Genomic DNA, 13,864 nt, shown 5'->3' on the forward strand with positions numbered 1-13,864 from the left:
TCGTTCACCGTCACAGCCGTGGTCGCCTCCTGAAGGAACAATCCAAGATAAACCTTTACGTCCGGCCGAGGGACAGAGACCACAAAAGCTGAATCAAACTTTTATTTTTCAAATATCTGAACTTAATTTTACATTCGAACATCTCAGCGATCTGACCAACTCAGGACCGACATAAAATATATTTTAACATGTGATGGATGTTTCTAACTGCAGCTTCTTTACAACAAAATATTCCAACATCACACTCACTTAAAAAAAACATCACTGCTGCGCTCATCGGTCCTGAATGTCTGTTCAGACTCAACACAAGCCGGTTCTGTCACTCTTAACCATGCTCCAAGTTGTGGTACTGCACTTCCCATGATGCCTTGCGGGATGTAAACAGGAAACAGTGAGTTAGCTGTCGGCTACAACGTGAGCCGTGTTTGCAGTGATGTACAAACTCTCACTGGATTCACTTCGGCCGTCCGGTCTTGATGGACATCAGAGATGATGATGATGAAACGCCATGATTTCTGAATCAGCGTGATTTTTAAATGTTTTTAAGCACCTTTATTCTCTAAGCTGTGTCTCGGCTAACGGGACCTGGTCTCACCTCACAGAGGACAGATGTTGCTTCAGGTTGAGTCTGAACACACATCAGCAGATCTGTCATCACACAAACCGCATCAGACCACACTCCAGCAGATCCAGCTGGTCACATGACCTGAGTCTGACAGATTTAATGACAAACCTGTTAGAAACCATCTGCATCAATAAGGCAATCAGTAATCATCGATTAGTTGATCGTTTCCACTTGTTTTAAGTTTTGTGTTGGTCATTAAGACTTTTATTGATCGCCTCAGGCTCGAGGAGGAACAGCTTCCTGAAGCAGGAATCACGTCCGGATCCTGAAAATAATGAATGACTCAAACAGACATCAGAGAGAAACGGACGGGATCGTGTTTTACAGGACGATCGACTGAGCGACGATCAAACAAGTGACAAACAGAATAATCCTGAAAAGACGCCACAGTCGCAGAGGTGAGTTATTTATTGACATGGCTGCGTGCTGAGTCACTTTAAATCATTCTCAACCTTCACATTAACCTTCAAACAGGAAGAAACTAAACTCAAACTGAAACCAGAACCATACGAGGACCAGTTTTCACTTCCAGAATCGACATGAGCGGAAAAAACCTGAAGAGTCAAACTCAAACCCCAACCGCACCCGTGAGGCGTTCAGGGCGCGGTCAGGAGGTAGTAGGCAGCGGCCGACAGCAGAGCTCCGGCCAACGGGACGAGGACGAAGGCGACGCACCTCCTCCACCTCCCCGCCCTCGCCCCTTCATCATCCGCCTCCTCCCTCCTCCCCCGCTTCTTACTCCTCCGACCTCCTCGCTGCTGACGCTTCTCGAACGCCTCCAGCTCCTCCTGAACACACAGCAGGTGAACAAACGCTCAGCTCACACGTCTCCCGTCAGGACGAGTGGTCTCTGATCGATCAACAGCTATCAATCAACAGCTATCAGCCGTTAAAGACCGATCGATCACTTTGATTGGTTATTGGTTAGAATGATGATGGAACATCCTGACCGTCAGACTGACCTGAAGTTTCTTCTGCTCCTCCTCCTGAGCTGCTCTCTGCTCCGCCTCCTTCAGCTGACACACACACACACACACACACACACACACACACACACACAGGTTAGTGTGTATCAGGGTGTGACTCGGCCACAGTACAGGTGTGTGTTTGCTTGTTTACCTGGCTGACTTTCCTCTGCTGGTCTCTGCATGCATCATCACACTGAACACACTGATCTGACGAAGAGCACGGGAACTCCTGCACGCACACGCACACGCACACGCACACGCACACGCACACGCACACACACACACACACAGGTAAGTGAGCCATCCTTCCAAACTAACAGCTGTGTTCGTTACAAACAGTCAGTTTGTCATTTAAACTAAAGTAAAAGTAAAATAACGGCACAAGTGAAGCTCAGTGGCCTCTTTATTAGGGACAGTCTGATGTAGTGTTGTACCTAATAAAGCGGCACTGAGCATGACTCTCAGCTCCAGCCTGGCAGCTGAGAGTGTGTTTGTACCTTCTTGATCCTCCTGCAGGGACATCGGAGCTTCACCCTCTGCTGACATTTCTCCTCACACACTCCTGGATGACACACCTTCTTACAGCGATGGCCACAGCTCAGCTGCACACACACACACACACACACGCAGAATAAACACACCTCCTTCAGCTGTCTCAGGCTTTCCATGAGCGGTCAGGTGGGCCTCAGAGCTGCCAGCAGGGTCTCTGCTTCCTCCAGAGGAAACATGAAGCAGCTGTTCCAGTGAAAACAAACCCGCTCTCTGCTTCTCCGTCGTCAGTAAACCTTTGTGAGGCCGCCGAGGCTCAGAACCATCAGCCTGCATCTTCATCAGAATCATTTCATTTTACTTCAACATCCGGCTATGACAGAAACGCAGACAGGAACCACATGCTGAAAGCCTAAAGCACGAGCATATGTTTAATATGGTTCAGTTTAAAGAGCTGCAGTGGGGGTGATTCATTTAAATAAATCACATTTAGTAGAATGAGCCACATGAACAGACACTTAATGTGTATGAGGTCTGCCACCGAGCTCCACCGCCAGCCATAAAACTGGCTCGCTAACGAGCAGCACGGCGCTCGCTCGGGTCCCCGTGCTAACGAGCAGCTAATACACAGACTGAAGCGTGCTCTGCCTCCGGCTGCGATGTGGTGAACGTCCACGAGGTGCCACCGGTTATTCGACGGTAAATTATCTTCTGTTCCATCTGCAGCACTTTGATGGAAACTGCTGGAACGTTTCAGTCAGCGAACATCTTTTAGCTTCACTGTCTGTGATGTACAAACACACATTCACTTCCATCATATTTGATATGAAAAAGTCTGAATTCTTCAACTGAACTGGAAAAATCTGTTTCAGCCCAGAGATTAGCCCGAGCTCAGCATGTGTGTGTGTGTGTGAGTGAGCTGCGGCTCTCACGCACACACACACGCGCGCACACACACACACACTTGAAACAAACATTGACTGTGTTTCAAGTGTGTGTGTGTGTGTGTGTGTGCGTGCGTCATCTGGCGCCACTAAGCTAAATTGATTTGAAAGAGAGATGAATGGATGGTGTTGTATTTCTCCTGCAATGGCACTGACAATTATTGATTGTTGATCAGGGAGGAAGAGAAACAGGAGGCAGAGGAAGGACAGACAGAAGGAAAACAGTGAGGAAGGAAAGGAGGAAAGGAGGAACAATAGGAGCTAGGCGACTCCAGAGTCTGATAAACAGGTCCCATGATGCAATGGGGCCCTATCAGGTGTCCACAGACGGACAGTTGTGTGTGTTTTCACCTCTTTGGGACATTGGTTGCTGCAGGAGCCCAACTTCACCTTCGTCTGTTCATCAGCTGACGTCAACTTCCTGCAGACACAAAAACAATCAATCCTGTCATTTTCAAACGTCTTTATTGATCCGGAGATTCACTAATGATGCGTTAAACGTGTCATCACACAGCTGCTGACGTCCACGTCCAGCAGCGACAGAACAACACGAGTCTCTGTTTGAGCTCCGTTTCTGGTCTCCACCCCCCAGCTCTGTCGCTGCTAACTGCTCCACTACGTCCAGCGGCTCGTCTCCATGGCGTCTCGACGCCATGAGAGCGCCGGCGGCGAACCAGAACAGCGGCGCTGTGGCACATAAACGATGAGCCGAAACCTAATGTAGGTTCCATATATTAACATGTGTAACCTTCATCAGAACGTCTTCTCCAGCCGCTGTCTCACCGCCCGTATAACAGGCCAATAACAGGCCAGCAAAAGTCAGCTGATGTACAGAAGGCGTTTTAATGTGCGTGTACTGACGTGCACTCCACGTAGAGCATGCTGATCTTGCAGTGACAGCGCTGGCGGATCATCTGGCTGCAGGGGGGGCAGTTGCCGGGGTGACAGGGGCGGGGGCAGGTGTGGGGGCAGCCGGGGGGGCGGGGCTTAGAGCAGCCCTCCTCACACACTTCACACTGCAGACAGAGATGGATTTGATTGGTCAGATTAGTGATCCAGTTGATCATCAAGTTGTTGCCGCTCTTCGCTGGAAGGCGACTAAACGCTGTTTTCATGATCCTCATCAAATGTTTGCCTTCAAAACTTAAACATGAAATGATTCATCAATACATGAAATGATTCATCAATCATCAAAATAACTGCTGATTCATTTTCTGTCAATTCAACTGCTCTGAAACACAGACTGAGTGGAGCATCACAAAGACTTTATGATATTTATTTCCATCCTAGTGAGGTCCTCACCTTGTTGCCGTCGGTTACCAGGTGACACTCCCTGCTGCAGTCGTGGTTCCCGCAGGTCAAAGATCGTCCGCACGGCCGTTTACAGGAGAATCGCCCCCGGCGGTGACACGGCACCGGGCTGACCTGATGGACACCCACACAGAGCGCAGGACAGACACATTCAGTGTTTTCTGACCTCGTCTGAAGGTGAACGAGTGTGCGAGCGAGTGCGAACGAGTGCGTGCGTGTTGAATACCAAGCAACCAAATGGGATGAAATGCAAGAGGGAATTATGTGAAAGAGAGACAGAGAAGGACAAACGAGACGAACGGGAGGAGGAGGAGTGAACGAGGAAGAGGTCAGAAGGACAAACTAATAATGGACGACGTTTGGAGCAAGAGAACAAGAGGGGGGGGGGGCAGAGAGAGAGGGAGGGAGGGGGAGAGAAATGTCTGCAGATAAAGGAGAGTGGAGGAGGTGATACTTCTAAAAACAGATGCAGATACATCAAGTTAATGTGTGAGCAGAGATAAACCGGTCAGAGGGGACGAGTGAGTCCTTCAGGAAAAGGAGGGTGGAGGTGAAGGTGGAGGTGAAGATGAAGGTGTAGGTGGAGGTTAAGGTGGAGGTGAAGGTGGAGATGGAGATGAAGGTGTAGGTGGAGATTAAGGTGGAGGTGGAGGTGAAGGTGGAGATGGAGGTGAAGGTTAAGATGAAGATGAAGGTGGAGGTTAAGGTGGAGGTTAAGGTGGAGGTAAAGATGAAGGTGAAGGTGGAGGTGAAGATGGAGATAGAGGTGAAGGTGGAGGTGAAGACTAAACAGAAGTTCTCACCTCATGTTCTCCAAAACAGGCCCTGAAAGACAGACACAGAGAAACTAAATGTCTCATTCATTGTGACTCATTTTATTCACATTAACTTCAGACATCATCACTCTGACTGCAGCTGTGAGGACGTCCCATTCACTTCCATTCACTTCCATTCACTCCCATTCACTTCCATTCATTTCCATTCACTCCCATTCATTTCCATTCACTCCCATTCACTTCCATTCACTTCATTGAACTCATTCAGTCAGTTTCCTGCCTTCACTTCACATCGTTTCATTTTCATCATCATCACTCTGTGAGGACAACATCTGTGAGGACGTCCCATTCACTTACATTCACTAAAATCACAGAGAGAGACAGAGAGAGACAGAGAGAGAGAGAGAGAGACAGAGAGAGAGAGAGAGACAAACAGAGAGACAGAGACAGACAGAGAGAGAGACAGAGGGAGACAGACAGAGACAGAGAGAGACAGAGAGAGAGACAGAGACAGACAGAGACAGAGAGAGAGACAGACAGAGACAGAGAGAGACAGACAGACAGAGACAGAGAGAGACAGACAGAGACAGAGAGAGAGACAGACAGACAGAGACAGAGACAGACAGAGAGTCAGAGAGACAGACAGAGAGACAGACAGACAGAGACAGACAGACAGAGACAGAGACAGAAAGAGAGACAGAGAGATAGACGGAGAGAGAGATAGACAGAGAGAGACAGCGTCAGTCCTGTTTGTGGCTGTTGGTCTGAGTATCTTCCAACAACAACACACATGTTTGGTTGTTCACTGCGTCACAGAGCTGCAGGCAGCTGGCAAACACACACACACACACACACACACACACACACACACACACACACAGTGTTTTTAAATCTCAGGTCTAATGATCCATGACAGGACCAAAGCACATTGGAATGTGTGTGTGTGTGTGTGTGTGTGTGTGTGTGTGTGTGTGTGTGTGTGGTGTGTGTGTTGGTATCTGGTACCACATGAAGAGAACAGAGAACCATCAGTGTGATGTCTGGAGCAGCCTCTCTGTTCACCTGTGTGACCTGCATGTTAGCCTCCAGTTTAACAAAACTCACCTGAGGCATGGAGTAAATAAAAGTCAAATAAATGTCGAATTCAATGTGCAGCTATCTGCTGCTGCCTAGCCTGAGCCAGGCTAAAGGCTAAAGGCTAAAGGCTAAAGTTCGGGATGTAGCTGCACTGTTAGCACTGTACTCATCACCTCAGCCAGGACGTTGTGGGGGTCCCATTTTCATGAAACTTGGTGGGAGGGTGTAGCACCCACTGGAAACGGGGCCGTTACACGAATCACGTTTCACTCTCGTTGACACTGACACAGAACATCTGGCCTTTGCAGAATGAACGCCATGTCATTCAGCGCACGTCATGACGACCTCAGCATTGCTCAGCCGAACGATCCAACACCTGCCAACACTTGACGATGACCCTCAAATCAAAGCCTGACAGGTTTTATCGAACTGCATTCGATCAGCTCACGCAGAAAAACTGACGACCCTACAGTGGAGACACAGACACTGCATCTGGACTGCTTAGATGTGCCCCCTTGTGGTTGTTGGTGCACACTGCAGCTCCTCCCCCTTGACTGGCGCGGTTACCACAGCAATCGTGTCAAATGAAACGAGTGACATCTGTGTCATGAGTCATTGTACTTATGGGATATAGGTCGGCGGTGGTCAAATGGCGGCCTGCGGGCCGCATCCAGCCTGCTGGAGCTTCCCGTCCGGCCTGCAGATAAAGGATTCAGAAATGTGCACATCAGTTACTCACAGTATGAGAGTAAACAGGTGATTAACTAGTCAGCCCCTGGCAACGAGAAATCATTGTTCTCTAGCTCCATCCTCTCCACCGTGGAGCCTCCATCAAACCTCTTAGCTGATCGCACCCTGGAGCCACCAGCAGCATCACAGGCTGGACTACAGGAGGAGCCTCCATCAAACCTCTCAGCTGATCGTTCCCTGGAGCCACCAGCAGCATCACAGGCTGGACTACAGGAGGAGCCTCCATCAAACCTCTCAGCTGATCGTTCCCTGGAGCCACCAGCAGCATCACAGGCTGGACTACAGGAGGAGCCTCCATCAAACCTCTCAGCTGATCGTTCCCTGGAGCCGCCAGCAGCATCACAGGCTGGACTACAGGAGGAGCCTCCATCAAACCTCTCAGCTGATCGTTCCCTGGAGCCGCCAGCAGCATAACAGGCTGGACTACAGGAGAAGCCTCCATCAAACCTCTCAGCTGATCGTTCCCTGGAGCCGCCAGCAGCATCACAGGCTGGACTACAGGAGGAGACTCCGGAGCTGTCGCCCTGGTTTGTTTTCTCTGGCTAACTGCTATTTCGAGTCTCAAGCTGAGTGTTTTTGATGCTTCTGGATCCTGAAGAGGAGTTTCAGCCGAGATCAGGACTCATTCATTGGCAGCTGAACTGTGGGGTTTGGACTGAGCTCCGATGCCTCTTCAGTGCAGCTCAGAGCTTTTTCTAGTTCAGTATCGAGTTACCAGGATGGAAGTTTTAACAGTCTGTGCACACTGATACAGACTCAGAAAAACCATTATTCATATTTTTAAGCCTGAATAGATTTCAGGTTTCAGGTTTCAGCCTTTGTTTGGTTTCAATGAGACCAAGAAAACAGTTCTACTCTAATAATGTCTGTGTGTGTGTGTGTTTGACCTACGTCGGTATGGGTACTTGACATGGTGGACAGGGAAGAGCTTTCTTCACAAACGCTGGCTCGGCAGGCTGCTCCCAGGGTCCCGCTAACTGCACCTAAAAACACACATGAAGAAGAACCCTCAGAGGTTCTCCAAACATCATTTATCTCTGCTGGTCTGGGACAGAACACCGGAATCATCACTTCATATTACTGCTGACAGAGATACTGCTGAAGGTCAGCCGGAGCTCGGACACAGCCGTGCAGTCATGTTCTGATGTTATCAAAGCCGTCCAGAGCCGGCGCTACGCCACAGACACACAGTCCATGAAAACAGTCAGTGGCTCATGTCAGACCAACGCTCTGCTGATGCATTCATGTGTTCATCACTTTAACGCAGCAGCTGGTGAAGGTGGAGCTCACCTAAAATCACAACTTCTTGATTTGACCCTTAAGTTTTGTTCAGAATAAACAAACATTAATAACACGTTGACCTGTGAGCTTCAGAGGTGCTGCTACCAGTCTTTATGCTAAGCTAAGCTAAGCTAACCAGCTGCAGCCTCGTACAGAGCATCCGTCTGAACCGTAACTCTCAGAGAGAAGAGAAGCAGATTTCAGTCAATGTTGACCCGCTGCTTTACGGAGCCGCCTACCTGCTGGGACTTGACCAGCACCAGGTCGTGGCAGGACTGGGGGCAGGTGTGGCCGCAGCCGGGCAGCGGCAGCAGGCAGGGCTGTCTGCAGGGGGGGCAGGGCCCGGGGTGGCACCGGTGGGTCTCTCTGGTCGGGTGGTGGCAGGATGAAGGACACCTGGAGGAGGACACAGAGAAACTATTGACGGCGGTCGCTGCTGGGAGGGAATCGGCCAGGTGGCGCTCTCGAGTCTTTACCTGCAGGTCTCTTTGCAGCGAGGCGGTTTGGTGCTCCGTTCCCGCCCGCAAGGGACAGGCAAGACGGTGGAACCACAGGTACATCGGACCTCCACCGACTCCGGACAGGGATAACAACTACCTGAAGGACAGGTGAGACACATTCGTGTGTTTGGAACACTGACACAGAAGGTTAGATTCAGGAGTATGTTCGAATATTTAATGAGCTGTTCTGCTTGTTTACGAGAGACGTGATGGTTCTGATGTTTGCATGTCCAGTGGGACCAGGACGAACAGGCCGTCCTGTTGAACATGGGGACATGAACGCAGTGTGTGCTCAGTGTGTGTTTGGTGCAGCTTGATGTTTGGCTCAGGCAGAGCTTTGGTAACACCGTGTCCCTGAATCAGAGTCTGTCTGTGTTTCGTCTCTTCACACTCCGGCTGAGCAGATAGCTGAGGGTGTGAGGCGTCACCGCTCACACTGATAAACCCGTCACCGTGCGATGGAACAGTGTTTGGATCCATGTCGGACCGGCTGCTCGCAGGATTTTAGAATGCATTTCCAGGAAAAACAGATCTTGTTTGCAGCCTTTGAACAACGCTCGCTCATCGCTAATAATCACGTTTATTCCGATCGACTCGGCATCCGAACGAAATGCCAAAGTTTATTCAGCAGTTTCACATGAAGTGAAAACACGCGGCTCGGCGTCAGCCGTTATCTGCGTGGTGATGCGTTGGAGGCGGCGTAACCTTCTAGCTGCTTCACCCTGAAAGGTCAGAGCAGCCAATCAGCACGCAAAAGCAGAAATTAATCAACTTTTATCTATTCAGCCAATCACAAGGCAGACGGACGCATAAACTGTCCTCTATCGTCTGATCAGGGAACAAAGGACACAGGAAGCTATCTGTCACACACACACACACACACACACACACACACAATGTTTGACAGGAAGCAGAGGTCAACATTTCTCCAAACACACACACACATTCAACAGTGTGTGTGTGTGTGTTTTGCTCAGCCCCATCAACTGGAACAAATGTCAGCACGCGCACACACACACACACACACACACACACACACACACACACACACACACACACACACACACACACACACACTTCAGGGAGTGTTATGGGTCAGAATTTTCCTGAATTTGACCTTTGACCTTCCACCAGCTGTGACTCCTTCAACAAATCACAACATGTCTGATTGAAGATGATGGGATGTGACGTGTGTGTGTGTGTGTGTGTGTGTGTGTGTGAGTGTGTGTGTGTGTGTGTTACCTTGGTGACAGCCAGACGGACACTTATGGTTACGACACCCCAGAGTACGACCACAGCTCTGGTCGCAGGGAGGGCAGTTACCAGGGCAACACTAAGACACAGGGCATCATGGGAAACAGAGTTTATATTGGAGGAAGAAGGGCTGAAAGTTTCCAGTTTCTTCTCCTCCTTTCAGTTCATTCTCTCCTCCACACTGAAGAACATTTCCTCTGCTGTTTAGTTTGACTTCACTGAGATCAGGCAGATCTGAGATCAGGCAAAAACCTGACGTGTGACAAGTGACATTAAAAAGGCTGCAAACATTCAACTGATCCAGATGCTTTAGATCCAGAGATGAAAACATCCTGTTAGCTCCATGATGACAGTTAAAGCTCCTCCTGGGACATCACAGACAAACCGTCAGTCAACCTTTAACTATCAGATTACGCACAGATTAGATCGCATCACTCTGACATTTACATGGCAGGAAAACATCCGGAGCCACAGCGCTGAGAAACAACCATCAGTCTCACTTCTGAAATAGACATTTTCATCATCTCAGAACTCGTCATGAGGCTGAACTTGGATCCAGACTTTCATACTTTAACATGTGGACTGATCTCAGCTTTAATGAGGCTCAAAGACGGTTTGTCCTCTGTGTCTTCAGCTGAAGACAGATAGCAGGTTTTCTTCAGTATCACAGCATCTGAAAGATGTCTTTACATACATGTGTATGCTGCTAACAGGAGCCGCTAACAGGCGCTGCTATCAGGCGCCGCTAGCAGGAGCCACTTACAGGAGCCACTAACAGGCGCTGCTAACAGGCGCTGCTCGCCGGAGCCACTTACAGGAGCCGCTAACAGGAGCTACTAACAGGCGCTGCTCGCAGGAACCGCTAACAGGCGCCGCTAACAGGAGCCGCTAACAGGAGCCGCTAACAGGAGCTACTAACAGGCACTGCTCGCAGGAACCGCTAACAGGCGCCGCTAACAGGCGCCGTTAACAGGAGCCGCTAACAGGCGCCGCTAACAGGAGCCGCTAACAGGAGCCGCTAACAGGAGCAGCTAACAGGAGCAGCTAACAGGAGCCACTAACAGGAGCCGCTAGCAGGAGCAGCTAACAGGAGCTACTAACAGGCGCTGCTCGCAGGAGCCGCTAACAGCCGCTGCTAACAGGAGCCGCTAACAGGAGCAGCTAACAGGAGCCGCTAACAGGAGCCGCTAACAGAAGCCGCTAACAGGAGCTGCTAGCAGGAGCAGCTAAAAGAAGCCGCTAACAGGAGCTACTAACAGGCGCAGCTAACAATGTGAATAAACTCAAGCTAACAAACAAGGCTGAAGTTGTAGTCCACAGCTCTGCAGGGACTTCCTGTTTTCATGTCCACTCAAAGTGGGTCTCAGTCACAGCTGTTTTCTCTGATCCGATATCTTTATGCACTGAATCTACTTTTCCTGGAACAACATGTCTGGGTTTACATATGACTGCCATGAAGCTCTGTGAAGCAGCAGAGGGGGTTACCATATCCATCAGAGCTGTCTGGAGGGGGGGTCGTTAGTCAATGACCATCAATGAATCATTTAATGTGTTCATGAGATAAAACAGCGAAGTGTCTCCAGTTAGAAACAGGGAATGACTGATCAGACAGGTGAACTGATGAAGAACTGATGGACTGACCTTCCTCCTGCACTGGTGTCTCTGGCAGCTTCTGGTTTTTGGACATTTGGAGTCACACAGGTATTCTTTATGACACGCCATCAACTTCCTGTATTTACCACACCTGCACTCCTTCTCCACCTCCTGACAGAGCACACACACAGACAGGCAGAGTCAGTGTGTGTCTGTGTGTGTGTGTGTGTGTGTCTGTGTGGGTGTGTGTGTGGGTGTGTGGGTGTGTGTGTGTGTGTGTGACCTGTCTGCAGGTCTCACAGCTCCCTCGGTGACACCTCATTGAACAGGTGTGTTTTCCACATGACAGACGGCGGTCGCAAGTGTCGCCACATGGCAGCACTTCCTCCGTGCACGGCAGAGATGACTCTACACGCACGCACGCACACACACGCACGCACGCACACACACGCACACAGAAAATACCAGCAGAGAGTGAGAGAGAGACAGACATTCAACAGTTAATGATAGAAACCACAGACAGAGTGTGTGTGTGTGTGTGTGTGTGTGTGTGGACTCACTGGTCTTGCCGCAGGGACAGGACCTGCTGACGGAGCGAGGACAGGGGGGACAAAGTCCATCATGGCAGAGAAGTTCACAGGTGTGATTCCCACAGGAGAGCGGAGAGCCGCAGACCTGAGGGAGGAGGAGGAGCAGGACTGAAATTCATCGCTCACAGAGCCTGACGCTCAGCGCCGGACAGCCATCGAGTTTCAGCACAGAGAGACTGAACGGCGGCTCGCTGCTTCCCCTCCTGACCACTGACATCACTCTCACACCTTCTCACTGAACCTGATGAACCACTGCTCGCCCCCCTGATGTGCAGGGAGGACACAGCTGGCGTTCTGAGGAGCGTTCATACACTCAGTCTACAGACGCAGGTAGAAAACAGCAGCCTGTCGGCAGTTTGAGCTGTTTCTCTGTGGACTCCTGCTGAACTGTGGAGGTGAAATGATGACTAACATCTATAAAACCGAACACAGCTGACCAATGTGACGAAGCAACGAGTCGACGTATTTCTGTGAGCATCACACATCTGGGCACACCTGGACTCATGACAGGCCCATCGACTGACAGCTGAGCCTGAGGACGAACTGTTCATGTCATCAAACCAGTTTAAGATATCCTGCAGTATCACAGTACGATCAGTGTATAGACAGCAGAGTACTGCAGTATCACAGTACGATCAGTGTATAGACAGCAGAGTACTGCAGTATCACAGTACGATCAGTGTATAGACAGCAGAGTACTGCAGTATTATCTGTGTCGTCTCACCTGCTCACAGGTCCACCGAGGGCTGGCACAGGGTCTCTCCGCCTTCTCTCGACCACACACACACTTCTGAACACTGACTCTGGGACAGGGAGAACACTCTGACAGACAGACAGACGGGCAGACAGGCAGACAGACAGGCTGTCAGACTGATTCTGAAGAACAGATGAACTATGAAGTAAAACTGGCCAGTTATCAAATTCTATACGTCCCGGCACTGCACCACAGTCAAGTCCACATCCGGGAAATGCAGCACAATGCATTGTGGGATAGTCAGCGAGAGTAATGTCCAGTGATGTTCACACACTGAAAGCAGCAGAGGGCGAACAAACCTTTGTGTCTGACCTGCTGACTGTGTGTGTGTGTGAGTGTGTGAGTGAGTGTGAGTGTGAGTGTGAGTGTGTGTGTGTGTGTGTGTGTGTTAGTGTTAGTGTTAGTGTGAGTGTGAGTGTGTGTGTGTACCTGTGTGACAGGGCTGTGTACAGGTGTGCTGCTTGCAGGGTAACAACTTGCTGCACTGCTGTTGACACGACCAGGCCTGGAGAGACAACACACACACAGACACACACATTTCAAGCCATCAATCATCTCTCCTGGCTTCTGATTGGGTGATTTCCCATCAGGCAACAGAGAAGTAGAAACTATAAAATTAAGTAAAACTCGTCAACAACAGTTTTAAACCTTTAAACTTCTTAGTTGTACCTTGTTGCTACAGCGACGGGGGAGGGGCTTAGCTTTGCCACACATGCAAGAAACTGACACCATCTTTGGACAGGGAGGACAGGGACCTGAAAACACACACACATTAATGTAAACATTAGCTGACATACAGTGATGCTACAGAGAGAGCAGGCAGACAGACAGAATATTTAACTGACAGCTACAGGGACGAACAGGACTGTCGCCATAGTTACCATCAAAACGATTAAACTAAACATGGTAACCTGGGGAGGCTTCAAGGAGAAGAAGAAGAAGAAGAAGAAGG

At 49.9% G+C, this 13,864-nt stretch overlaps 1 protein-coding gene across 1 annotated transcript in view; it reads right to left on the minus strand.

The window, feature by feature from the left end:
- Positions 1–88: 88 nt before the first annotated feature.
- The window catches only part of nfxl1 (nuclear transcription factor, X-box binding-like 1), a 17,639-nt gene continuing 3,863 nt past the window's right edge, over positions 89–13,864 (minus strand). Inside the window, exons 8-25 of the mRNA XM_041965578.1 lie at positions 13,582–13,667; positions 13,342–13,417; positions 12,883–12,980; positions 12,129–12,243; positions 11,852–11,976; positions 11,617–11,739; positions 9,964–10,054; positions 8,698–8,818; positions 8,461–8,617; positions 7,832–7,923; positions 5,141–5,162; positions 4,329–4,451; positions 3,888–4,042; positions 3,378–3,447; positions 2,091–2,195; positions 1,745–1,822; positions 1,588–1,641; positions 89–1,413 (exon numbers count right to left, since the gene is read on the minus strand). Of these exons, the coding sequence (XP_041821512.1) occupies positions 1,222–1,413; positions 1,588–1,641; positions 1,745–1,822; positions 2,091–2,195; positions 3,378–3,447; positions 3,888–4,042; positions 4,329–4,451; positions 5,141–5,162; positions 7,832–7,923; positions 8,461–8,617; positions 8,698–8,818; positions 9,964–10,054; positions 11,617–11,739; positions 11,852–11,976; positions 12,129–12,243; positions 12,883–12,980; positions 13,342–13,417; positions 13,582–13,667 (1,883 nt within the window). The 3' untranslated portion in view covers positions 89–1,221. The remainder of the gene's footprint in view (positions 1,414–1,587; positions 1,642–1,744; positions 1,823–2,090; positions 2,196–3,377; positions 3,448–3,887; positions 4,043–4,328; positions 4,452–5,140; positions 5,163–7,831; positions 7,924–8,460; positions 8,618–8,697; positions 8,819–9,963; positions 10,055–11,616; positions 11,740–11,851; positions 11,977–12,128; positions 12,244–12,882; positions 12,981–13,341; positions 13,418–13,581; positions 13,668–13,864) is intronic.

Source organism: Chelmon rostratus, chromosome 23 (assembly GCF_017976325.1).
Source record: "Chelmon rostratus isolate fCheRos1 chromosome 23, fCheRos1.pri, whole genome shotgun sequence".
Taxonomy (NCBI): Eukaryota; Metazoa; Chordata; class Actinopteri; order Chaetodontiformes; family Chaetodontidae; genus Chelmon; species Chelmon rostratus.